At 41.4% G+C, this 26,668-nt stretch overlaps 1 protein-coding gene and 1 non-coding gene across 2 annotated transcripts; both read left to right on the forward strand.

Annotated features, from left to right (window-relative positions):
- The first annotated feature begins 2,385 nt into the window (after window positions 1-2,385).
- On the forward strand, window positions 2,386-25,415 carry LOC130949263 (protein FAR1-RELATED SEQUENCE 5-like). The gene is made up of 2 exons (XM_057878032.1): window positions 2,386-2,567; window positions 24,632-25,415. Exons 1-2 carry the CDS (start codon window positions 2,386-2,388, stop codon window positions 25,413-25,415), a joined length of 966 nt encoding a protein of 321 aa, XP_057734015.1.
- Window positions 13,496-13,603, forward strand: LOC130952970 (small nucleolar RNA R71). Its single transcript, XR_009075144.1, has one exon. It is a non-coding gene; the product is annotated as a small nucleolar RNA R71 (small nucleolar RNA).
- Window positions 25,416-26,668: the final 1,253 nt, after the last annotated feature.

Below are 26,668 nucleotides of genomic sequence, written 5' to 3' on the forward strand. Positions count from 1 at the left end.
AGCCAACCATTCTGGATTACAAGGGATAGAGTGAGATGCCAAAACTATTCAGAGACAAAAAGCTAAAAGCCCCGCTCATCTAATTAACACTGATCTTCATAGATGTTTTTGGAGTTCATTGCATATTCTCTTCTTTTTTATCTTATTTGATTTTCAGTTGCTTGAGGACAAGCAACAATTTAAGTTTGGTGTTGTGATGAGCGGATAATTTGTATACTTTTTGGCATTGTTTTTAGTATGTTTTTAGTATCTTTTAGTTAGTTTTTATTATATTTTTATTAGTTTTTAGTTAAAATTCACTTTTCTGGACTTTACTATGAGTTTGTGTGTTTTTCTGTGATTTCAGGTATTTTCTGGCTGAAATTGAGGGACCTGAGCAAAAATCTGATTCTGAGACTCAAAAGGACTGCAGATGCTGTTGGATTCTGACCTCCCTGCACTCGAAGCGGATTTTCTGGAGTTACAGAAGCCCAATTGGCGCGCTCTCAACGGCGTTGGAAAGTAGACATCCTGGGCTTTCCAGCAATATATAATAGTCCATACTTTGCTCAAGATTTGATGGCCCAAACCGGCGTTCAAAGTCACCTCAAGAAATTCCAGCGTTAAACGCCGGAACTGGCACCTAATTGGGAGTTAAACGCCCAAACTGGCACTAAAGCTGGCGTTTAACTCCAAGGAGAGTCTCTACACGAAATTTCTTCATTGCTCAGCCCAAGCACACACCAAGTGGGCCCGGAAGTGGATTTTTATGTCATTTACTCATCTATGTACTAGTTTTCTATAAGTAGGACCTTTTACTATTGTATGAGCATCTTTTGATCAATTTTAGATCGAGAACATCTTGGTAGCTATCTTTGTTTTAGGCTATCTTAGACCTTTGGGAGGCTGGCCATTCGGCCATGCCTAGACCCTGTTCTTATGTATTTTCAACGGTGGAGTTTCTACACACCATAGATTAAGGTGTGGAGCTCTGCTGTACCTCGAGTATTAATGCAATTACTATTGTTCTTCCATTCAAATTCCACTTATTCTTTATCCAAGATATCACTTGTTCTTCAACATGATGAAGGTGATGATTGACGCCCATCACCATTCTCACTCATGAACAAGGTGACTGACAACCATTCTTGTTCTACACGCATCCGAGGCTTAGTGAATATCTCTTGGATTTCTGATTGCATGATGCATGGTTGATCGCCTGACAACCGAGTGCTCGCCTGACAAACGAGCCAGCCATTCCGTGAGATCAGAGTCTTCGTGGTATAGGCAAGAACTGATGGCAGCATTCAAGAGAATCCGGAAGGTCTAACCTTGTCTGTGGTATTCTGAGTAGGATTCAATGATTGAATGACTATGACGTGCTTCAAACCTGTAACCTACTGGGCGTTAGTGACAGACGCAAAAGAGTTATTCTATTCCGGTAGGGGAGGGAACCAAACCGGTGATTGGCAGCACTGTGACAGAGTGTGTGCATTAGCTTTCACTGCGCGGATGGGAGGTAGCTGCTGACAACAGTGAGACCCTATACGAGCTTGCCATGGAAAGGAGTAAGAAAGAATTGGATGAAGGCTGTAGGAAAGCAGAGAGACGGAAGGGAAGGCATCTTCATACACTTGTCTGAAGCTCATACACCAATGATATACATAAGTATCACTATCTTTATCTTCTATGTTATTTTCGTTCATCACCATATATATATCTGAGTTTGCCTGACTAAGATTTACAAGATGACCATAGCTTGCTTCATTACTAACAATCTCCGTGGGATCGACCCTTACTCACGTAATGTTTATTACTTGGACGACCCAGTGCACTTGCTGGTTAGTTGTGCGAAGTTGTGTAATGCCATGGTATTGAGCGCACCAAGTTTTTGGAGCCATTACCAGGGATTATGAGAGTTGTGAAAAAGTATAGTTCACAATTTCGCGCACCACTCTCTTATTTCATAAAATGTAGTTATCAATGACAGCTTGCTTAATTGGACCACACATTCTGAAACATAATGTAATAACTAATAATATCATTAAGACATTGATATATATTATAATGTTGATGATCACTTTACGATGATTGTGATACATATAGCATATATTAGGCATGCATTACTATATTTTTTCATGGCCTATATCCAACTGTATCACGCTTCTTACTTACCCATTTTTTTATTGTGAATTAGAAATTAAAGTAAGAGAGAAACCTCTTCAATTGCTTGTCTCTTTCTATGTGTACATTATTTGATACAATATAGTAACCCAATCATCGTGATGTCTCCTCCTAACTCCTAAGTCTTAACTTCTATATATACCATGCCTTACTCTTCTACTTGCTCATATATATCTAGCTATAGTTACGAGTTATTGCTTATTACTATATCATTAGAGTGCAATGGATGTTGACTCAGAACCACTCAGTTCACAAGACAACGTCGACGATTCCATGATGACTAGTGTGAAAGAAAATGTTAACTGCACTTGTGATTGCGGTGGCAGCAGTAGTAAGTGTGTGTCTGTGACGGCCGATGATATTATAAACCAGACCTTTGAAACATCAGATGCAGCTTATAACTTGTATGTACGTTATGCGAGGTGTCTCGGGTTTGGAGTTTGTAATACCCGGTCTAACCGAAATTAATTAAATAATGAGTTAAGTAGGAGCGAATATGGTTGGAAGATTTGGCCATTGGAATTTGATGATTTAAATATGATATTTGGATTCAGTGAGTTTTTCTGAGTCGGAAGACATAGTTTCCTGAGTAAAAGCGCGCAGTGGAATTTTGACCGGCAGTACCGGCTGAGACCTGTCTGGTACTGCAGCTGAGAAAATTAATTATGAGTAAATAAGATTAAGAAATGATGAATTATAATTATGGGAGGTAGAAATATTTGAAGTGCGATTTAGAGCGCTAATCTTAAAGGTTTTGGTCCAAAATTGGGCCAACGGATAAAAATAAGTGAACTGGGCCTAAGTGGGCCCAAGACCCAACATATATAAACATTAGTTATGAGCATTTCAGCTCATTTTACCCTAAAAAGAAGGATTGGGGCGCTGAATTAAGAAGAGAGAAGAGAAGAGAGAAAACCTAACTCTCTTTGATCTTCAAACCACCATAACTTGAGCTACGGAGCTCCGATTGACGAGCCGTTTGTGGCCACGCATCGCTCTTCTCATCCTCTACATTTCTATCTAAGTTTTGTGGTGAGTATTCCATTCATCTCTGCCCAGTTTTCGAATTTCCCCACTGTTACACGTTTTTAGGAAGTTAGTGTTGAAATCTTGTGATTTTGGGTGTTTAGGGATACTCCAACATGGATTCTAAGTGAGTTCTATCCCTACTTCATATGGGCTGAGGTAAGAAGTGCTCAAACCCTTGTGATTTGTCATTTTTATGAGCCCTAGGTTGATGTATGTATGTCATATTGGTTATGTTAGTGCATTTGATGGTTTTGGTGCACAATTGGGAGGTTGGTATTGCTTGTGGAGCTTTGGTGAGGCTTGGAGCTAAGGGTTAGTGGAGACTTCCATAGAAGAGGCTCAATTGATTTGGCTACAAGAGGTACGGTTTAAGTTTCATTTAAGTACCGTGTGGTGTGATGAGAATTCCTAGGCTAGATGCCCCTAGGATTAAGTTTGGATTGTGTAAATGGTTGATGCTAATATGCATAGTTGGTATGTAATGTGAATTAATGATTGGGTTGAGAATTGTGTGGCCTTGTATGCTTGGTGTATTGAAAATTTGATGTATTGGGTAATGAGTATTAATTTGTGGTTTATGCATTTAAATTGTGAAATTGGGCCGGAGGCCGTAAATTTTGGGCCGGAGGCCGGAAAGAGGTAAGGGAGGTAAGTTGATGTGTGCATTGTATGATGACACAAGTGATTGGATGAATTTCATATAATGAATATGCGAATGATTGGGTTGATTGTTAAATAATAAGGTTTGAGGAGTGAAGGGTGAAATTATGTAGATGAAGTATGTTTAGTTTTGGGTTGAGAAATATTATGTGGTCATATATGTGATTATGATTATTGATGTCTTGATGGTATGACGATGCATGAGAGGTATATATATTGTGATATATGCTTGAGGAATGATTAAGGTTGATTTGTGGGTGATACCACGTGATAGTGATTATGATATTGATTATGTATAATGATAGTTGATTGGAAATAGTATTGTTGGAAATTGAGATGAGGAAGGATGTATGACATGTTGATATGTTTGTAATTTAGCCATTTGCTTGAAATAGGTAAAGATGGTTATATGATGGTCTTGTGATTCGTGGTAAAGTGTTAATGTATGAGTTGAGGAGGCTTGATGTTGATTTTGGTATATTTTGATTGGTTTCAAAAAGGGTTGAAATTGGCATGTTTTGGTTGATTTTGAAAAGAGTTGAAAATGGCTTGTTTTGAAAATGGCACTTTGTGGTTTTATATGAAAATATGGTTTTTGGGCATACTTTGACGGGACATAACTTGGACTACGGATCTTTGTTTTGTGCCAAATCTATTTAGAAATGAAATTGGATCCGGGATGTCCATGCCGTTCGAAGAACGGGTGAAAAACGATTTAAAATGAGGAAGTTATGTCCGTCAGAAGATTGGGTGTTGAATCTGTGAGTTCTGCAGCTTTTAACTTAGAAAATTTTTAGCAGAATGACCCTCCACGCGTAGGCGCACTTGGCGCGTACGCGTCGTTCTTCAAGAAGGCACCATCCACGCGTGCGCGTGGTGTGCGCGTGCGCGTCGATGCGCTGCACCCATTGCCCAGCCATTTTCGCGAGAGTTGTGCCAGAGTTGTGCCAGTCTTGTGCTTGGGGCGCAAGTGTACCCACGCGTACGCGTGGCTGACGCGTACGCGTCGTTGTCTATTTTTCAATCCGCGCGTCCGCGTGAATGGCGCGTATGCGCCGATGAATTTTGTGGCCATCCACGCGTGCGCGTGGAGTACGCGTACGCGTGGCCCTGCTTTCATGCCAAAGTTGATTTTTGAGTTCTAAAAGCCAAATCTCATACTTTTAAGCCTCCGATCTCACCCCTTATGTATTAAATCATTATGATATGCTTAGTAATGAGAAAGGAACTAGGGGATGTGGTAACTTGCGAGTGAAGCAAGGGGAAAAAGTTATGATCAATGGTGATCAACGATGATTATATGAGATATGGAGGATGACGGTAGGAGTACCGTGTATGCCATGAGCCGAAGGGCTATATCTATTAATAAATGGCTGGTTCTTGATTGAACCATGAGCCGGATGGCTGAGTTATTGCCGGGTCACGGCAAAGCCATTATTGATTATGGCTGAGTATAAATGCATATATGATTAATGAATGAATGTGTTAAATCGATAATAATGGAAAATGTTGAAATGTGATGTGTAACCCCGGGTAGTAGGCAGTGGCATTGCCCACTTGCTCCGGGTATGAGACGAAAAAGGATGTTTATGATAAATGAGTTAATTATGGAGTTTTGAATGAATGTAACTCTGATACCTGGGTAGTAGTAAGGGTTGGGGTTCGTCCCACTTGCTCCAGGTTAATGTTTGAGATTTGATAACAATGAGGATTGATAATTTGAATTGAGATTGAATGAATATATGCTTAAGATACCTGGGCAGTAGCAAGAGTTGTGGTTCGTCCCGCTTGCTCCGGGTCAATGATTAAGATACCTGGGCAGTAGCAAGGGTTGTGGTTCGTCCCGCTTGCTCCGGGTCAATGATTAAGATACCTGGGCAGTAGCAAGGGTTGTGGTTCGTCCCACTTGCTCCGGGTTAATGCTTGAGATACCTAGGCAGTAGCAAGGGTTGTGGTTCGTCCCACTTGCTCCAGGTCAGAGATTGTGACGCCTGGGTAGTAGCGGTAGTAGTGGTGAATCCACTCGCTCCAGGTTGAGCTGTTAAACACCCGCCTGGGTAGTAGCCGCAGTAGTGGTTGTTCCACTGGCTCTGGGCTGAGCGGGTAGTAGCAAGGAGGTTGTAGCTCAAACCTACTTACTCCGCAAGGGGTGTTTCTGTCCATGGTTAGCTACCAGGACGTGTCGGGTTGGCTATATAACCGACAGATGGTATCATCAGCCATAGGGCAGGCATACATCATTTGCATATGTTTGAATTGTTTGTGTTTGCCTATTTGTTCTGGATTTCTATATCATATATGCTATGTTACCTGATTACATGCTACTTGTTCTACTTGTACCTTATTTGTGTATTACTTGTCTGTATTGCTTGTGTTTGTACAACTGAGAGATCCCTCATGATGGTGTCGGTGGATGTTGGGGGCTGTTCTTGATGAGATGAGTTGATAATGCGATTGCATAATGATGATGATTTTTGCATGAGATCATTTGAGCCCCCTGGGTAGACGCAGTGATGTGATTTCACTAGCTCCAGGCGAGGGTATGATGTATTGATATAAAGTTGCTGAGGCAGAACAACTGGTAATGGTTTTGCTTATAATTCTGAGTCTGATTCGTGAAAGAATCAGCGAATTGGGAAACATGTGTAACATGAACTAGATTTAGTATCCCCTTACGACAGATGCCTATTTATGGATTAGTGAGAATCTAGGCTGGATACTTGGTGAAAAGGAGTTTAGGATGCTTAGTGAGTTTTTATTGCAGTGCATTGTATTTATTTGGCACTTTTACCGTACTGGGAACCCATGGGCCCGGGATTCTCATTCCGTATATATCTCTTGTTTTTCAGATACAGGTTCAGGTGCTCAGAAGTGAGCTGCGGTTCGTCTGAGAGACGGCGAAGATATTTATTTTCTCTACTTTGGGTTTTCCTTAGAATCTCTCCACTTTTGTTTTGAAAAGATTATATTATGTGCTGAACTCTTTTGGAACTTGCCTATAGAGGCTCTTATGTTTCCTTTGGGAGAGATTAGGATGTACTGTTGTCAGTTACTTTCATACTGTACCCTAGCCGGCCTAAACTTCGCGGGTCGCGACTAGTGACTATTACTTATGTTATATATATCTATCTGTTATCTATCTCTTAATCTCCTTTATGCCTTGTCCGCATATCGCATTCGGGCTAACAGTTTAACTTTTCGTTGTCGAAACGTGAGTGAAACGTCTTCGCGATTTTATTTCTACTCTTTTCAGGCTTCTCGATTAATATTCCTTTCGAATTTACCTATATTTATATATTAAAAAAATCCACCTGAGAGTCGTACCACCGTAATATCATTGACTTATGACTCGAGCATAAGGATTTGAATATTAGGGTGTTACATTATGGTATCAGAGCAGTTCGTCCTCGTGAGCCTGAGGGATGGAACTTGGTGCGCAAAATTGTGAACACTACAACTTCACACAACTAACCAGCAAGTGCACTGGGTCGTCCAAGTAATACCTTACGTGAGTAAGGGTCGATCCCACGGAGATTGTTAGTATTGAAGCAAGCTATGGTCATCTTGTAAATCTTAGTCAGGCAAACTCAAATGGATATGATGATGAACGAAAATAATATAAAAGATAAAGATAGAGATACTTATGTAATTCATTGGTAGGAACTTCAGATAAGCGTATGAAGATGCCTTCCCTTCCGTCTCTCTGCTTTCCTACTGCCTTCATCCAATCCTTCTTACTCCTTTCCATGGCAAGCTCATGTAGGGTTTCACCGTTGTCAATGGCTACCTCCCATCCTCGCAGTGAAAGCTAATGCTCACGCACTCTGTCACAGTACGGCCAATCACCGGTTGGTTCCCGCTCCTACTGGAATAGAACCCATTGATTCTTTTGCGTTGTCACTACGCCCAGCAGGTTACAAGTTTGAAGCACGTCACAGTCATTCAGTCATTGAATCCTACTCAGAACACCACAGACAAGGTTAGACCTTCCGGATTCTCTTGAATGCTGCCATCAGTTCTCGCCTATACCACGAAGACTCTGATCTCACGGAATGGCTGGCTCGTTTGTCAGGCGAGCACTCGGTTGTCAGGCGATCAACCATGCATCGTGCAATCAGGAATCCAAGAGATATTCACTAAGCCTCAGATGCGTGTAGAACAAGAGTGGTTGTCAGTCACTTTGTTCATGAGTGAGAATGGTGATGGGCGTCAATCATCACCTTCATCATGTTGAAGAACAAGTGATATCTTGGACAAAGAACAAGCGGAATTGAATAGAAGAACAATAGTAATTGCATTAATACTCGAGGTACAGCAGAGCTCCACACCTTAATCTATGGTGTGTAGAAACTCCACCGTTGAAAATACATAAGAACAAGGTCTAGGCATGGCCGAATGGCCAGCCTCCCAAATGATCTAAGATAGCATAAAACGAAGATAGCTACCAAAGTCTCCTAATACAATAGTAAAAGGTCCTACTTATAGATAACTAGTAGCCTAAGGTGTACAGAAATGAGTAAATGACATAAAAATCCACTTCCAGGCCCACTTGGTGTGTGCTTGGGCTGAGCAATGAAGGAATTTCGTGTAGAGACCTTTTCTGGAGTTAAACGCCAGCTTTCATGCCAGTTTGGGCGTTTAACTCCAAATTTTATGCCAGTTCCGGCGTTTAACGCTGGAATTTCTGTAGGTGACTTTGAGCGCCGGTTTGGGCCATCAAATCTTGGGCAAAGTATGGACTATCATATATTGCTGGAAAGCCCAGGATGTCTACTTTCCAACGCCGTTGAGAGCGCGCCAATTGGGCTTCTGTAGCTCCAGAAAATCCACTTCGAGTGCAGGGAGGTCAGAATCCAATAGCATCTGCAGTCCTTTTGAGTCTCTGGATCAGATTTTTGCTCAGATCCCTCAATTTCAGCCAGAAAATACCTGAAATCACAGAAAAACACACAAACTCATAGTAAAGTCCAGAAAATTGAATTTTAACTAAAAACTAATAAAAATATACTAAAAACTAACTAGATCATACCAAAAACATACTAAAAACAATGCCAAAAAGTGTACAAATTATCCGCTCATCACAACACCAAACTTAAATTGTTGCTTGTCCCCAAGCAACTGAAAATCAATTAAGATAAAAAGAAGAGAATATGCAATAAACTCCAAAAACATCTGTGAAGATCAGTATTAATTAGATGAGCGGGGCTTTTAGCTTTTTGCCTCTGAATAGTTTTGGCATCTCACTCTATCCTTTGGAATTCAGAATGGTTGGCTTCTTTAGGAACTCAGAATCCAGATAGTGTTATTGATTCTCCTAGTTAAGTATGATGATTCTTGAACATAGCTATTTATTGAGTCTTGGCTATGGCCCAAAGCACTCTGTCTTCCAGTATTACCACCGGATACATACATGCCACAGACACATAATTGGGTGAACATTTTCAGATTGTGACTCAGCTTTGCTAAAGTCCCCAATTAGAGGTGTCCAGGGTTCTTAAGCACACTCTTATTGCCTTGGATCACAACTTTATTCCTTCTCTTTTTTCTTTTTTTCTTTTCTTTTCTTTCTTTTTTTTTTTCGTCTCCTTCCCCCTTTTTTTTTTTGTATTCACTGCTTTTTCTTGCTTCAAGAATCATTTTTAATGATTTTTCAGATCCTCAGTAACATGTCTCCTTTTTCATCATTCTTTCAAGAGCCAACATTCATGAACCACAAATTCAAAAGACATATGCACTGTTTAAGCATACATTCAGAGAACAAAAGTAATGCCACCACATCAAAATAATTAAACTATTATAAAATTCAAAATTCATGCAATTCTTTCCTTTTCAATTAAGCACGTTTTTATTCAAGAAGGGTGATGGATTCATAGGACATTCATAACTTTAAGGCATAGACACTAAAGACACTAATGATCACAAGACACAAACATAGATAACATAAAGCACAAAATTCGAAAAATAGAAGAATAAAGAACAAGGAAATTAAAGAACGGGTCCACCTTAGTGATGGCGGCTCTTTCTTCCTCTTGAAGATCCTATGGAGTGCTTGAGCTCCTCAATGTCTGTTCCTTGTCTTTGTTGCTCCTCTCTCATGATTCTTTGATCTTCTCTAATTTCATGGAGGAGAATGGAGTGTTCTTGATGCTCCACCCTTAGTTGTCCCATGTTGGAACTCAACTCTCCTAGGGAGGTGTTTACTTGCTCCCAATAGTCTTGTGGAGGAAAGTGCATCCCTTGAGGCATCTCAGGGATCTCTTGATGAGAGGGGTCTCTTGTGTGCTCCATCCGTTTCTTGGTGATGGGCTTGTCCTCATCAATGGGGGTATCTCCTTCTATGTCAACTCCAACTGAATAACAGAGGTGACAAATGAGATGAGGGAAGGCTAGCCTTGCCAAGGTGGAAGACTTGTCCGCCACTTTATAGAGTTCTTGGGCTATAACCTCATGAACTTCCACTTCTTCTCCAATCATGATGCTATGGATCATGATAGCCCGGTCTACGGTAACTTCAGACCGGTTGCTAGTGGGAATGATTGAGCGTTGTATGAACTCTAACCATCCTCTAGCCACGGGCTTGAGGTCATGCCTTCTCAATTGAACCGGCTTTTCTCTTGAATCTTGCTTCCATTGTGCGCCCTCTTCACATATGATTGTGAGGACTTGGTCCAACCTTTGATCAAAGTTGACCCTTCTTGTATAAGGATGCTCATCTCCTTGCATCATAGGCAAGTTGAATGCCACCCTCACACTCTCCGGACTAAAATCCAAGTATTTCCCCCGAACCATAGTGAGATAATTCTTTGGATCCGGGTTCATACTTTGATCATGGTTCTTTGTGATCCATGCATTGGCATAGAACTCTTGGACCATCAAGATTCCGACTTGTTGAATGGGGTTGGTAAGTACTTCCCAACCTCTTCTTCGGATCTCATGGCGGATCTCCGGATATTCACCCTTTTTGAGTGAAAAGGGGACCTCGGGGATCACCTTCTTCAAGGCCACAACTTCATAGAAGTGGTCTTGATGCACCCTTGAGAGGAATCTATCCATCTCCCATGACTCGGAGGTGGAAGCTTTTGCCTTCCCTTTCCTCTTTCTAGAGGTTTCTCCGGCCTTGGATGCCATAATGGTTATGAAAAAGCAACGCTTTTACCACACCAAACTTAAAATGTTTGCTCGTCCTCGAGCAAAAGAAGAAAGAAGAGAGTAGAAGAAGAAGAAATGAGGAATAGGGAGATGGTGGTGTGTTCGGCCAAAGAGGGGGAGAAGTGGTGTTTAGGTTGTGTGAAAATGAAGGGTTGAAGAAGGGTATATATAGGAGAGAGGGGAGTAATGGTTCGGCCATTATGGGTGGGTTTGGTGGGGTTTTATGAAGGATGGATGTGAGTGGTGAAGAGAAAGATGGGATTTGATAGGTGAAGGGTTTTTGGGGAAGAGGTGTTGAGGTGATTGGTGAATGGGGGAAGAAGAGAGAGAGTGGTGGTGGGGTCCTGTGGGGTCCACAGATCCTGTGGTGTCAAGGAAAAGTCATCCCTGCACCAAATGGCATCAAAATCCACGTTTTGAGCCATTTCTGGCGTTAAACGCCGGGCTGGTGCCCATTCCTGGCGTTTAACGCCAGGTTCTAGCCCTTTTCTGGCGTTTAACGCCAGTCTGGTGCCCCTTTCTGGCGTTAAACGCCCAGAATGGTGCCAGACTGGGCGTTAAACGCCCAACTGCTAGGCTTACTGGCGTTTAAACGCCAGCAGCATCTTCCTCCAGGGTGTGCTGTTTTTCTTCCTGTTTTTCATTCTGTTTTTGCTTTTTTCATTGTTTTTGTGATTTCTTATGATCATCAACCTACAAAAAAGATAAAATAACAAAAGAAAATAGTTAATTATAAAACATTGGGTTGCCTCCCAACAAGCGCTTCTTTAATGTCATTAGCTTGACAGAGGACTCTCATGGAGCCTCAGAAATGCTCAGAACCGTGTTGGAACCTCCCAACACCAAACTTAGAGTTTGAATGTGGGGGTTCAACACCAAACTTAGAGTTTGGTTGTGGCCTCCCAACACCAAACTTAGAGTTTGACTGTGGGGGCTCTGCTTAGCTCTGTTTTGAGAGAAGCTCTTCATGCTTCCTCTCCATGATGACAGAGGGATATCCTTGAGCCTTAAACACCAAGGATTCTTCATTCACTTGAATGATTAGTTCACCTCTATCAACATCAATCACAGCCTTTGCTGTGGCTAGGAAGGGTCTGCCAAGGATGATGGATTCATCCATGCACTTCCCAGTCTCTAGGACTATGAAATCAGTAGGGATGTAATGGTCTTCAACTTTTACCAGAACATCCTCTACAAGTCCATAGGCTTGTTTTCTTGAGTTGTCTGCCATCTCTAGTGAGATTTTTGCAGCTTGCACCTCAAAGATCCCTAATTTCTCCATTACAGAGAGGGGCATGAGGTTTACACTTGACCCTAAGTCACACAAGGCCTTCTTGAAGGTCATGGTGCCTATGGTACAAGGTATAGAAAACTTCCCAGGATCCTGCCTCTTTTGAGGTAATTTCTGCCTAAACAAGTCATCCAGTTCTTTGGTGAGCAAGGGAGGTTCATCTTCCCAAGTCTCATTTCCAAATAACTTGTCATTTAACTTCATGATTGCTCCAAGGTATTTAGCAACTTGCTCTTCAGTGACATACTCATCCTCTTTAGAGGAAGAATACTCATCAGAGCTCATGAAAGGCAGAAGTAAATCCAATGGAATCTCTATGGTCTCATTTTGAGCCTCAGATTCTCATGGTTCCTCATTGGGGAACTCAGAGGAGGTTGGTGCACGCCCATTGAGGTCTTCCTCAGTGGCATCCACCTCCTCTCTTTCCTCTCCATATTCGGCCATGGTTATGGCTTTACACTCTCCTTTTGGATTTTCTTCTGTGTTGCTTGGGAGAGTACTAGGAGGGAGTTCAGTAACTTTCTTGCTCAGCTGACCCACTTGTCCTTCCAGATTTCTGATGGAGGACCGTGTTTCATTTATGAAACTTTGAGTGGTTTTGATTAGATCAGAGACCATTGTTGCTAAGTCAGAGGTATTCTGCTTAGAACTCTCTTTCTATTGCTGAGAAGATGATGGAAAAGGCTTGTTATTGCTAAACCTGTTTCTTCCACCATTATTATTATTGAAACCTTGTTGAGGTCTCTCTTGATTTTTCCATGAGAAATTTGGGTGATTTCTCCATGAAGAATTATAGGTGTTTCCATAGGGTTCTCCTAGGTAATTCACCTCTTCCATTGAAGGGTTCTCAGGATCATAAGCTTCTTCCTCAGATGAAGCTTCCTTAGTACTGCCAGGTGTATTTTGCATTCCAGACAGACTTTGAGAAATCAAATTGACTTGTTGAGTCAATATTTTATTCTGAGCCAAAATGGCATTCAGAGTGTCAATCTCAAGAACTCCTTTCTTCTGACTAGTCCCATTGTTCACAGGATTCCTTTCAGAAGTGTACATGAATTGGTTATTTGCAACCATTTCAATTAGCTCTTGAGCCTCTGTAGGCGTCTTCTTCAGATGAAGAGATCCTCCAGCAGAGCTATCCAAAGACATCTTGGATAGTTCAGAGAGACCATCATAAAAAATACATATGATGCTCCATTCAGAAAGCATGTCTGAAGGACATCTTCTGATTAATTGTTTGTATCTTTCCCAAGCTTCATAGAGGGATTCTCCATCCTTCTGTCTGAAGGTTTGGACTTCCACTCTAAGCTTACTCCATCTTTGTGGTGGAAAGAACTTTGCCAAGAAGGCATTGACTAGCTTTTCCCAAGAGTCCAGGCTTTCTTTAGGTTGAGAATCCAACCATATTCTAGCTCTGTCTCTTACAGCAAAAGGGAATAGCATCAGTCTATAGACCTCAGGGTCAACCCCATTAGTCTTGACTGTGTCACAGATTTGCAAGAATTCAGCTAAGAACTGATGAGGATCTTCCATTGGAAGTCCATGAAACTTGCAATTCTGTTGCATTAGAGAAACTAATTGAGGCTTAAGCTCAAAGTTGTTTGCTCCAATGGCAGGGATAGAGATGCTTCTCCCATAGAAATCAGGAGTAGGTGCAGTGAAGTCACCCAGCACCTTCCTTGCATTGTTGGCATTGTTGTTGTTTTCGGCTGCCATGGGTTCTTCTTCCTTGAAGAATTCGGTCAGGTCCTCAACAGAGAGTTGTGCTTTAGCTTCTCTTAGCTTTCGCTTCAAGGTTCTCTCAGGTTCAGGGTCAGCTTCAACAAGAATGCCTTTGTCTCTGCTCCTGCTCATATGAAAGAGAAGAGAAAAAAGAAAATGTGGAATCCTCTATGTCACAGTATAGAGATTCCTTGAGGTGTCAGAGGAAAAGAAAAATAGAAGAAAGAAGGAGAAGAAGAATTCGAACTTTAATTAGATAAGGTTCGAATTGTGCATTAAGAAGGAGTGGTACTCCATAAATAGAAGGATGTGAGAAGGAGGGAAGAGAATTTTCGAAAATTCAATTAAAAGATTTTGAAAACATTTTGAAAATTTGATTGATAATTTTCGAAAATTCAAAGTGAAAAAGAAATCAAGTGATTTTTGAAAAAGATTTTGAAATTAGAAGTTTAAAAAGATTTGATTGAAAACTATTTTGAAAAAGATGTGATAAAAAAAATATGATTGAAAAGTTATGGTCTTAAAAAGATGTGATTGAGAAGATATGATTTGAAAACAATTTGAAAAGATATGATTTTAAAAATTAATGACTTGCCTAACAAGAAAAGATATGATTCAAACATAAAACCTTTCTCAACAGAAAAGGCAAAAAATGTTCAATCAAATCATTAATTGTTAGTAAGTATCTTTGAAAAAGGAAAGAAATTGATTTTGAAAACATTTGATTGAAAAGATATGATTTGAAAGAGATTTGATTTTGAAAAACTTTGAAAACTTGAAAAAAATTGATTTTGAAAACAAAATCTTCCCCCTAGCACCATCCTGGCGTTAAACGCCCAGAATGGTATACATTCTGGCGTTTAACGCCCAAAATGCTACCTCTTTGGGCGTTAAACGCCCAACCAGGTACCCTGGCTGGCGTTTAAACGCCAGTCTGTCTTCTTCACTGGGCATTTTTGAATGCTCAGCTTTTTCTGTATAATTCCTCTGCAGCATGTTCTGAATCTTCAATTCTTTGTATAATTGACTTGAAAAGACACAAATTAAAAATATTTTTGGATTTTTAATAATCAAAATGCAACAAGAATCAAATAACAATGCATGCAAGACACCAAACTTAGCAGTTTGTATACTACTGACACTATATGAGACACATAAACACTCAAGCCAAAAGAATTCAAAGATCAGAGTAAGAAATCATCAAGAATTATTTGAAGATCCTTAAGACACGTGAATGAATGCATGCAATTGACACCAAACTTAAGATGAGACACTATACTTAAGCAAGAAACATCAAATATTTTTGGTTTTTATGATTTTGTGATTTTTTTTTTGTGTTTTTCGAAAATTAGGTGGAAAAAGGTATCAAAATTCTTAATGAGAATTCCAGGAATCAGTGCAATGTTAGTCTAAGACTCCGGTCCAGGAATTAGACATGGCTTCACAGCCAGCCAAGCTTTCAAAGAAAGCTTCGGTCCAAAACACTAGACATGACCAAAGGTCAGCCAAGCCTTAGCAGATCACTGCTCCAAAAGCAAGATTGATGAAAATCAACAAGCTCTTGTGATGATAAGTTGAAACCTCGGTCCAATCAGATTAGACATGGCTTCTCAGCCAGCCAGATTTCAACAAATCATCATGAAACTCTAGAATTCATCTTCAAGAATTTTGAAAAAAAATAAATACCTAATCTAAGCAACAAGATGAACCGTCAGTTGTCCAAACTAGAACAATCCCTGGCATTGTTACCAAAAGCTTGCTCAAAACTTGAACAATCCCCGGCAACGGCGCCAAAAACTTGGTGCGCAAAATTGTGAACACTACAACTTCACACAACTAACCAGCAAGTGCACTGGGTCGTCCAAGTAATACCTTACGTGAGTAAGGGTCGATCCCACGGAGATTGTTAGTATTGAAGCAAGCTATGGTCATCTTGTAAATCTTAGTCAGGCAAACTCAAATGGATATGATGATGAACGAAAATAATATAAAAGATAAAGATAGAGATACTTATGTAATTCATTGGTAGGAACTTCAGATAAGCGTATGAAGATGCCTTCCCTTCCGTCTCTCTGCTTTCCTACTGCCTTCATCCAATCCTTCTTACTCCTTTCCATGGCAAGCTCATGTAGGGTTTCACCGTTGTCAATGGCTACCTCCCATCCTCGCAGTGAAAGCTAATGCTCACGCACTCTGTCACAGTACGGCCAATCACCGGTTGGTTCCCGCTCCTACTGGAATAGAACCCATTGATTCTTTTGCGTTGTCACTACGCCCAGCAGGTTACAAGTTTGAAGCACGTCACAGTCATTCAGTCATTGAATCCTACTCAGAACACCACAGACAAGGTTAGACCTTCTGGATTCTCTTGAATGCTGCCATCAGTTCTCGCCTATACCACGAAGACTCTGATCTCACGGAATGGCTGGCTCATTTGTCAGGCGAGCACTCGGTTGTCAGGCGATCAACCATGCATCGTGCAATCAGGAATCCAAGAGATATTCACTAAGCCTCAGATGCGTGTAGAACAAGAGTGGTTGTCAGTCACTTTGTTCATGAGTGAGAATGGTGATGGGCGTCAATCATCACATTCATCATGTTGAAGAACAAGTGATATCTTGGACAAAGAACAAGCGGAATTGAATAGAAGAACAATAGTAATTGCATTAATACTCGAGGTACAGCAGAGCTCCACACCTTAATCTATGGTGTGTAGAAACTCCACCGTTGAAAATACATAAGAACAAGGTCTAGGCATGGCCGAATGGCCAGCCTCCCAAATGATCTAAGATAGCATAAAACGAAGATAGCTACCAAAGTCTCCTAATACAATAGTAAAAGGTCCTACTTATAGATAACTAGTAGCCTAAGGTGTACAGAAATGAGTAAATGACATAAAAATCTACTTCCGGACCCACTTGGTGTGTGCTTGGGCTGAGCAATGAAGGAATTTCGTGTAGAGACCTTTTCTGGAGTTAAACGCCAGCTTTCATGCCAGTTTGGGCGTTTAACTCCAAATTTTATGCCAGTTCCGGCGTTTAACGCTGGAATTTCTGTAGGTGACTTTGAGCGCCGGTTTGGGCCATCAAATCTTGGGCAAAGTATGGACTATCATATATTGCTGGAAAGCCCAGGATGTCTACTTTCCAACGCCGTTGAGAGCGCGCCAATTGGGCTTCTGTAGCTCCAGAAAATCCACTTCGAGTGCAGGGAGGTCAGAATCCAACAGCATCTGCAGTCCTTTTGAGTCTCTGGATCAGATTTTTGCTCAGATCCCTCAATTTCAGCCAGAAAATACCTGAAATCACAGAAAAACACACAAACTCATAGTAAAGTCCAGAAAAGTGAATTTTAACTAAAAACTAATAAAAATATACTAAAAAATAACTAGATCATACCAAAAACATACTAAAAACAATGCCAAAAAGTGTACAAATTATCCGCTCATCAGAACTGCTTATGCTTCAATGCATACTCTGAGTCTGTGCCTGTGCTAGTTAGGGTATCTAACTGATACATCTAGCATGAAGTCCATGAGTGTACCTTTGGTACTTTGAAGCACTATACTTCCGATATTGAGACTGATCAACTTGATATCGATTGTTTGGTGTGTATAGGAACCAGATGGCGCCTCGTGGACCCAGTCAGGGATGTGAGAGAGATCGTACTAGTACGCAGGAACCGGAAGTCAACCCGAATAACCCGGTAAACCTTATGGCGGCGTTGGAGAATATGGCTGCTACTATGCAAGCCACTGCGGAGGCTCTTGGGCAACAGATAAACAATAATGGCAATGGCGGAAGGGAAGCTCAGGGCCCGATGACACTGGCAACTTTCTTAAAGGTTAATCCACCTAAGTTCAAGGGGACCACCAATCCGACTGAAGCTGATACTTGGTTTCAGGCCATGGAGCGAGCGCTGCAAGCGCAGTTGGTGCCTGAAGAGCAGCGTGTTGAATTTGCTACCTATCTGCTCATGGGGGAAGCATCGCATTGGTGGCAAGGGGCTCGACGTCTCCTGCAACAGGGGAATGATCATATCACTTGGGATGCCTTCCAGGTGGAATTCTATAAGAAGTACTTTCCGAATTCCGCCAGAACAGCCAAGGAATTGGAGTTACTGCAGCTGAAGCAAGGTGCTATGTCCGTATCTGAGTATACAGACAAATTTGAGGAGCTATTCAGGTTTTCCCGCATGTGTCAGGGAGCTCCGGGAGACTTCGAGGAATGGAAGTGTATTAAGTATGAGGGAGGACTTCGAAGTGAAATCCTGAGCTCCGTTGGACCGATGGAGATTAGGGTCTTCTCCGAACTTGTGAACAAGAGCTGTATTGCTGAAGAATGTGTGAGGAAGGCTGTTGAGGCAAAGAATGACCGTCGGGAGTCCCACCGCAGGGAGCACAATCAAGAATACCCAACAAGGGGTCAAGAGTTTAAGAGAAGAGGATACCCACAACGTTTTCCTCAAAGGCGAAATGACTTTGCGACGAGTGAGGAGTCCCAAAGAAACGGTAACGGAAAACGGGTAACGGCTACTTCTGATGTTTTGAGCTGTCGGAGGTGTGGAAGTCATCAACCAAATAGGCCGTGCCGATTGGGGTTAGGTGTATGTTACAAGTGCGGGTTACCAGGGCATGTATCAAGAAATTGCCAACAAGGAGGGAGTCAGGATACGGGCCGATTGCGACAATAAGATTGAGGTAATTATTATCATCAAGCTTAAAGGACAGTGCATGATTTTATAATACCGCCTGTACAGTAGAATTGGGACTGTCGAACTTAATATTAGACTGAGAAGTAAACCGGATGGTCCGAGTAAGGATTTACCTTAATACAAATGGATAAATGCCTATGATGTAAATGATTTTCTGTTGAGAATGATGTGTTGTGTTTGTTATGTAGTTGGATGAATTCTAGATTTTTGGTAAAACGGATTGACCCGTGACTTTTAGTTCCGTTGATTTAAATAGATAAGGGATTGTCCTAAATGAGGGATTTGGAAACGTTGATTTGAAATGCCAGTCATACTAAGTTGTGGTTGGGTACTTGAGGAAATAAGTGATGGAGCTAATACTTGACGAGAAATCAAAGTGGCATAGCGGAAGCTTGCTAAAAGCGTTAGCATAGTATGGTAATAATAAGGAAAAGTGGGATATGATTAAAAATGCTTTATGCTTTGAGTACTTAAAAGTTTAGTGAGCTTATACAGATACTGATTCTCGATAATTGGAATTAATTGCGACGGTGAGCCTTAATGGTTCCGAAATGGATGAGGAAATTACCATTGATGCATAGTCAGATTTAGATGATGATTGAGTGCAAGTTGTTGTGTTCGAGAGATGAGTGCTATGATGTTTGGTCATAGTGACCTTGGATTTAGTTTGGGATTTGTAATGATTGGTTTTGAAAGAAGAATGTGAAAACCATTAAATTGAAATGTTGATGCGGTACTGAGATTGGTTTGAGGGAACCCGTGACGGGTGGTAAACTCCAATGTTTGGAGAGGCGCTGTTGAAAATTTTCCCAAGAATTTGAAAGAGTATTTGGTTATATTTTTGAAAATGATTTTTGATCTGAGTAACTTCAACAAAAGAGAAGTGTCTTGAAAGCTTTTATAGATTATTAGAGGAAAGCGGATTCTTAAGAATTTGTCAGCTTGTTAGTACAAACTCATTGGATTCTAAAAACGAAGAAAGCTTTGATTGATTATAGTGATGTGTGATGATGGCTATGATTAACGATGATGACAATATTATTGATGACATGATTTGAGATTTAATAGGGTGTGACTTCATGAGACGATAAAAGTAAGGAACGAATGACCGAGATCCTCAGAGATAGAGAAATCAGAGCGCGGCAACGGAAGCGCGCAGAGTAAAAGGACCTTGGAACGGTTATGCGTTGGATATAACGGCAGACTACGCTCGTGTACTCGTAGTGATGGATGGAATTTTCGAGGGCGAAAATTTCTGTTAGGGGGGTAGAATGTAATACCCGGTCTAACCGAAATTAATTAAATAATGAGTTAAGTAGGAGCGAATATGGTTGGAAGATTTGGCCATTGGAATTTGATGATTTAAATATGATATTTGGATTCAGTGAGTTTTTCTGAGTCGGAAGACATAGTTTCCTGAGTAAAAGCGCGCAGTGGAATTTTGACCGGCAGTACCGGCTGAGACCTGTCTGGTACTGCAGCTGAGAAAATTAATTATGAGTAAATAAGATTAAGAAATGAGGAATTATAATTAGGGGAGGTAGAAATATTTGAAGTGCGATTTAGAGCGCTAATCTTAAAGGTTTTGGTCCAAAATTGGGCCAACGGATAAAAATAAGTGAACTGGGCCTAAGTGGGCCCAAGACCCAACATATATAAACATTAGTTATGAGCATTTCAGCTCATTTTACCCTAAAAAGAAGGGTTGGGGCGCTGAATTAAGAAGAGAGAAGAGAAGAGAGAAAACCTAACTCTCTTTGATCTTCAAACCACCATAACTTGAGCTACGGAGCTCCGATTGACGAGCCGTTTGCGGCCACGCGTCGCTCTTCTCATCCTCTACATTTCTATCTAAGTTTTGTGGTGAGTATTCCATTCATCTCTGCCCATTTTTCGAATTTCCCCACTGTTACACGTTTTTAGGAAGTTAGTGTTGAAATCTTGTGATTTTGGGTGTTTAGGGATACTCCAACATGAATTCTAAGTGAGTTCTATCCCTACTTCATATGGGCTGAGGTAAGAAATGCTCAAACCCTTGTGATTTGTCATTTTTATGAGCCCTAGGTTGATGTATGTATGTCATATTGGTTATGTTAGTGCATTTGATGGTTTTGGTGCACAATTGGGAGGTTGGTATTGCTTGTGGAGCTTTGGTGAGGCTTGGAGCTAAGGGTTGGTGGAGACTTCCATAGAAGAGGCTCAATTGATTTGGCTACAAGAGGTACGATTTAAGTTTCATTTAAGTACCGTGTGGTGTGATGAGAATTCCTAGGCTAGATGCCCCTAGGATTAAGTTTGGATTGTGTAAATGGTTGATGCTAATATGCATAGTTGGTATGTAATGTGAATTGATGATTGGGTTGAGAATTGTGTGGCCTTGTATGCTTGGTGTATTGAAAATTTGATGTATTGGGTAATGAGTATTAATTTGTGGTTTATGCATTTAAATTGTGAAATTGGGCCGGAGGCCGTAAATTTTAGGCCGGAGGCCGGAAAGAGGTAAGGGAGGTAAGTTGATGTGTGCATTGTATGATGACACAAGTGATTGGATGAATTTCATATAATGAATATGCGAATGATTGGGTTGATTGTTAAATAATAAGGTTTGAGGAGTGAAGGGTGAAATTATATAGATGAAGTATGTTTGGTTTTGGGTTGAGAAATATTATGTGGTCATATATGTGATTATGATTATTGATGTCTTGATGGTATGACGATGCATGAGAGGTATATATATTGTGATATATGCTTGAGGAATGATTAAGGTTGATTTGTGGGTGATACCACGTGATAGTGATTATGATATTGATTATGTATAATGATGGTTGATTGGAAATAGTATTGTTGGAAATTGAGATGAGGAAGGATGTATGACATGTTGATATGTTTGTAATTTAGCCATTTGCTTGAAATAGGTAAAGATGGTTATATGATGGTCTTGTGATTCGTGGTAAAGTGTTAATGTATGAGTTGAGGAGGCTTGATGTTGATTTTGGTATATTTTGATTGGTTTCAAAAAGGGTTGAAATTGGCATGTTTTGGTTGATTTTGAAAAGAGTTGAAAATGGCTTGTTTTGAAAATGGCACTTTGTGGTTTTATATGAAAATATGGTTTTTGGGCATACTTTGACGGGACATAACTTGGACTACGGATCTTTGTTTTGTGCCAAATCTGTTTAGAAATGAAATTGGATCCGGGATGCCCATGCCGTTCGAAGAACAGGTGAAAAACGATTTAAAATGAGGAAGTTATGTCCGTCGGAAGATTGGGGGTTGAATCTGTGACTTCTGCAGCTTTTAACTTAGAAAATTTTTAGCAGAATGACCCTCCACGCGTAGGGGCACTTGGCGCGTACGCGTCGTTCTTCAAGAAAGCACCATCCACGCGTGCGCGTGGTGTGCGCGTGCGCGTCGATGCGCTGCACCCATTGCCCAGCCATTTTCGCGAGAGTTGTGCCAGAGTTGTGCCAGTCTTGTGCTTGGGGCGCAAGTGTACCCACGCGTACGCGTGGCTGACGCGTACGCGTCGTTGTCTATTTTTCAATCCGCGCGTCCGCGTGAATGGCGCGTATGCACCGATGAATTTTGTGGCCATCCACGTGTGCGCGTGGAGTACGCGTACGCGTGGCCCTGCTTTCATGCCAAAGTTGATTTTTGAGTTCTAAAAGCCAAATCTCATACTTTTAAGCCTCCGATCTCACCCCTTATGTATTAAATCATTATGATATGCTTAGTAATGAGAAAGGAACTAGGGGATGTGGTAACTTGCGAGTGAAGCAAGGGGAAAAAGTTATGATCAATGGTGATCAACGATGATTATATGAGATATGGAGGATGACGGTAGGAGTACCGTGTATGCCATGAGCCGAAGGGCTATATCTATTGATAAATGGCTGGTTCTTGATTGAACCATGAGCCGGATGGCTGAGTTATTGCCGGGTCACGGCAAAGCCATTATTGATTATGGCTGAGTATAAATGCATATATGATTAATGAATGAATGTGTTAAATCGATAATAATGGAAAATGTTGAAATGTGATGTGTAACCCCGGGTAGTAGGCAGTGGCATTGCCTACTTGCTCCGGGTATGAGACGGAAAAGGATGTTTATGATAAATGAGTTAATTATGGAGTTTTGAATGAATGTAACTCTGATACCTGGGTAGTAGTAAGGGTTGGGGTTCGTCCCACTTGCTCCAGGTTAATGTTTGAGATTTGATAACAATGAGGATTGATAATTTGAATTGAGATTGAATGAATATATGCTTAAGATACCTGGGCAGTAGTAAGGGTTGTGGTTCGTCCCGCTTGCTCCGGGTCAATGATTAAGATACCTGGGCAGTAGCAAGGGTTGTGGTTCGTCCCGCTTGCTCCGGGTCAATGATTAAGATACCTGGGCAGTAGCAAGGGTTGTGGTTCGTCCCACTTGCTCCAGGTTAATGCTTGAGATACCTGGACAGTAGCAAGGGTTGTGGTTCGTCCCACTTGCTCCAGGTCAGAGATTGTGACGCCTGGGTAGTAGCGGTAGTAGTGGTGAATCCACTCGCTCCAGGTTGAGCTATTAAACACCCGCCTGGGTAGTAGCCGCAGTAGTGGTTGTTCCACTGGCTCTGGGCTGAGCGGGTAGTAGCAAGGAGGTTGTAGCTCAAACCTACTTGCTCCGCAAGGGGTGTTTCTGTCCATGGTTAGCTACCAAGACGTGTCGGGTTGGCTATATAACCGACAGATGGTATCATCAGCCATAGGGCAGGCATACATCATTTGCATATGTTTGAATTGTTTGGGTTTGCCTATTTGTTCTGGATTTCTATATCATATATGCTATGTTACCTGATTACATGCTACTTGTTCTACTTGTACCTTATTTGTGTATTACTTGTCTGTATTGCTTGTGTTTGTACAACTGAGAGATCCCTCGTGATGGTGTCGGTGGATGTTGGGGGCTGTTCTTGATGAGATGAGTTGATAATGCGATTGCATAATGATGATGATTTTTGAATGAGATCATTTGAGCCCCCTGGGTAGACGCAGTGATGTGATTTCACTAGCTCCAGGCGAGGGTATGATGTATTGATATAAAGTTACTGAGGCAGAACAACTGGTAATGGTTTTGCTTATAATTCTGAGTCTGATTCGTGAAAGAATCAGCGAATTGGGAAACATGTGTAACATGAACTAGATTTAGTATCCCCTTACGACAGATGCCTATTTATGGATTAGTGAGAATCTAGTCTGGATACTTGGTGAAAAGGAGTTTAGGATGCTTAGTGAGTTTTTATTGCAGTGCATTGTATTTATTTGGCACTTTTACCGTACTGGGAACCCATGGGCCCGGGGTTCTCATTCCGTATATATCTCTTGTTTTTCAGATACAGGTTCAGGTGCTCAGAAGTGAGCTGCGGTTCGTCTGAGAGACGGCGAAGATATTTATTTTCTCTACTTTGGGTTTTCCTTAGAATCTCTCCACTTTTGTTTTGAAAAGATTATATTATGTGCTGAACTCTTTTGGAACTTGCCTATAGAGGCTCTTATGTTTCCTTTGGGAGAGATTAGGATGTACTGTTGTCAGTTACTTTCATACTGTACCCTAGCCGGCCTAAACTTCGCGGGTCGCGACTAGTGGCTATTACTTATGTTATATATATCTATCTGTTATCTATCTCTTAATCTCCTTTATGCCTTGTCCGCATATCGCATTCGGGCTAACAGTTTAACTTTTCGTTGTCGAAACGTGAGTGAAACGTCTTCGCGATTTTATTTCTACTCTTTTCAGGCTTCTCGATTAATATTCCTTTCGAATTTACCTATATTTATATATTAAAAAAATCCACCTGAGAGTCGTACCACCGTAATATCATTGACTTATGACTCGAGCATAAGGATTTGAATATTAGGGTGTTACAGAGTTCGCAAGGGTGATACAGCACGTGGAAAAGATGGAACACAGCGCAGAAGGAGGTTTTTTTGTAGCAAGGAAGGAAAAAGAGCCGAGAAATACATATCTAGTTTGAGTAGGAAGCGGGAGCATAGAGCGCTGACTCGCACTGGTTGTGAAGCCATGCTTGCGGTGTATCTTGACACTAAAACTTCGACTTGGAGGGTTAAAAAATTAGTCGAGAAACACAACCACGATCTTGTCCCACAATGCTTGGTACACTTAATTCCAAACCACCGAGGGTTGACTGAGCCACAAAAAGCTCAGGCGAATACCATGCATGATCATGGTCTTCCAACCTCTAAAATAATGGGACTAATAGTAGGCCAAGCCGGTGGTTATGCCAATGTCGGGTTCACAAAGAAGGACCTAGATAATCACTTTCAAAGAGCTCGTCGTGCAATGCTCATTGGTGGGGATTCCAATGCGACGATTAGCTATCTACTTGGGAAAGCAGATGTCGATCCGATGGCCATGACAAGGTACAGTGCTACTGATGAAGGTCGGCTGGCAAATTTATTTTGGGCAGATGGCATTTGTAGGTCCGATTATCAGTGCTTTGGAGATGTGCTTGCATTCGATACAACCTACCGGAAGAATAAGTACAGAAGGCCCTTGGTAATCTTCTCAGGTTATAACCATCACCGCCAAACATGTATATTTGGTTTTGCCTTGGTAGAGGACGAACGGACTACAAACATATACGTGGTTGTTGCAAAAATTTCTAGAAGTCATGCTGAACAAGTCTCCTAGTGTTGTGGTCACAGACGGTGACGAAGCAATGAAGGCAGCAATTCGAGAAATCTTCCCGGATGCAACTCACCGATTATGTGGTTGGCACATTCAGAAGAATGTAACGGCAAACATAAAAAACAAAAATTTTTCCAACGACTTCAGAAGATGTTTGTATGCTCCATGGCATCCGGAAGAATTTGAAGAATATTGGGAGAATATGATAAAAAAAATATGGGTTGGAGGAAAATGAATGGGTTCTGAGTGAATATGAGAAGAGGAAAAGTTGGGCAATGGTGCACGAAATTGTGATCATCAATGGCGCCATCAACATGGTACGCTCATTGCAATCTCAACTCTGTATCACAACTTCGCACAACTAACCAGCAAGTGTACTGGGTCGTCCAAGTAATAAACCTTACGCGAGTAAGGGTCGATCCCACGGAGATTGTTGGTATGAAGCAAGCTATGGTCACCTTGTAAATCTTAGTCAGGCAGACTCAAATGGGTATGGGTGATATATGAATAAAACATAAAGATAAAGATAGAGATACTTATGCAATTCATTGGTGAGAACTTCAGATAAGCGAATGGAGATGCTTGGTCCCTTCCGTCTCTCTGCTTTCCTACTGTCTTCATCCAATCCTTCTTACTCCTTTCCATGGCAAGCTTATGCAAGGGTTTCACCGTTGTCAGTGGCTACCTCCCATCCTCTCAGTAGAAATGTTCAACGCACCCTGTCACGACACGGCTATCCATCTGTCGGTTCTCAATCAGGCCGGAATAGAATCCAGTGATTCTTTTGCATCTGTCACTAACGCCCCGCCTTCAGGAGTTTGAAGCACGTCACAGTCATTCAATCATTGAATACTACTCAGAATACCACAGACAAGGTTAGACCTTCCGGATTCTCTTGAATGCCGCCATCAGTTCTAGCCTATACCACGAAGACTCTGATCTCATGGAATGGCTGGCTCGGTTGTCAGGCAAGCGCTCGGTTGTCAGGCGATCAACCATGCATCGTGTATCAGGAATCCAAGAGATATTCACCCAATCTAAGGTAGAACGGAGGTGGTTGTCAGTCACACGTTCATAGGTGAGAATGATGATGAGTGTCACGGATCATCACATTCATCAAGTTGAAGAACAAGTGATATCTTGGAACAAGAACAAGCGGAATTGAATAGAAGAACAATAGTAATTGCATTAATACTCGAGGTACAGCAGAGCTCCACACCTTAATCTATGGTGTGTAGAAACTCCACCGTTGAAAA

Source organism: Arachis stenosperma, chromosome 9, assembly GCF_014773155.1.
Source record: "Arachis stenosperma cultivar V10309 chromosome 9, arast.V10309.gnm1.PFL2, whole genome shotgun sequence".
Classification (NCBI taxonomy): Eukaryota; Viridiplantae; Streptophyta; class Magnoliopsida; order Fabales; family Fabaceae; genus Arachis; species Arachis stenosperma.

Bases quoted from the DNA above. Each gene is read 5' to 3' on its own strand.
- LOC130949263 (XM_057878032.1), top strand. From the start codon at position 2,386: ATGGATGTTGACTCAGAACCACTCAGTTCACAAGACAACGTCGACGAT. The intron at 2,568-24,631 runs GTATGTACGTTA...AGGGTGTTACAG, and splicing joins TCAGATGCAGCTTATAACTT to AGTTCGCAAGGGTGATACAG.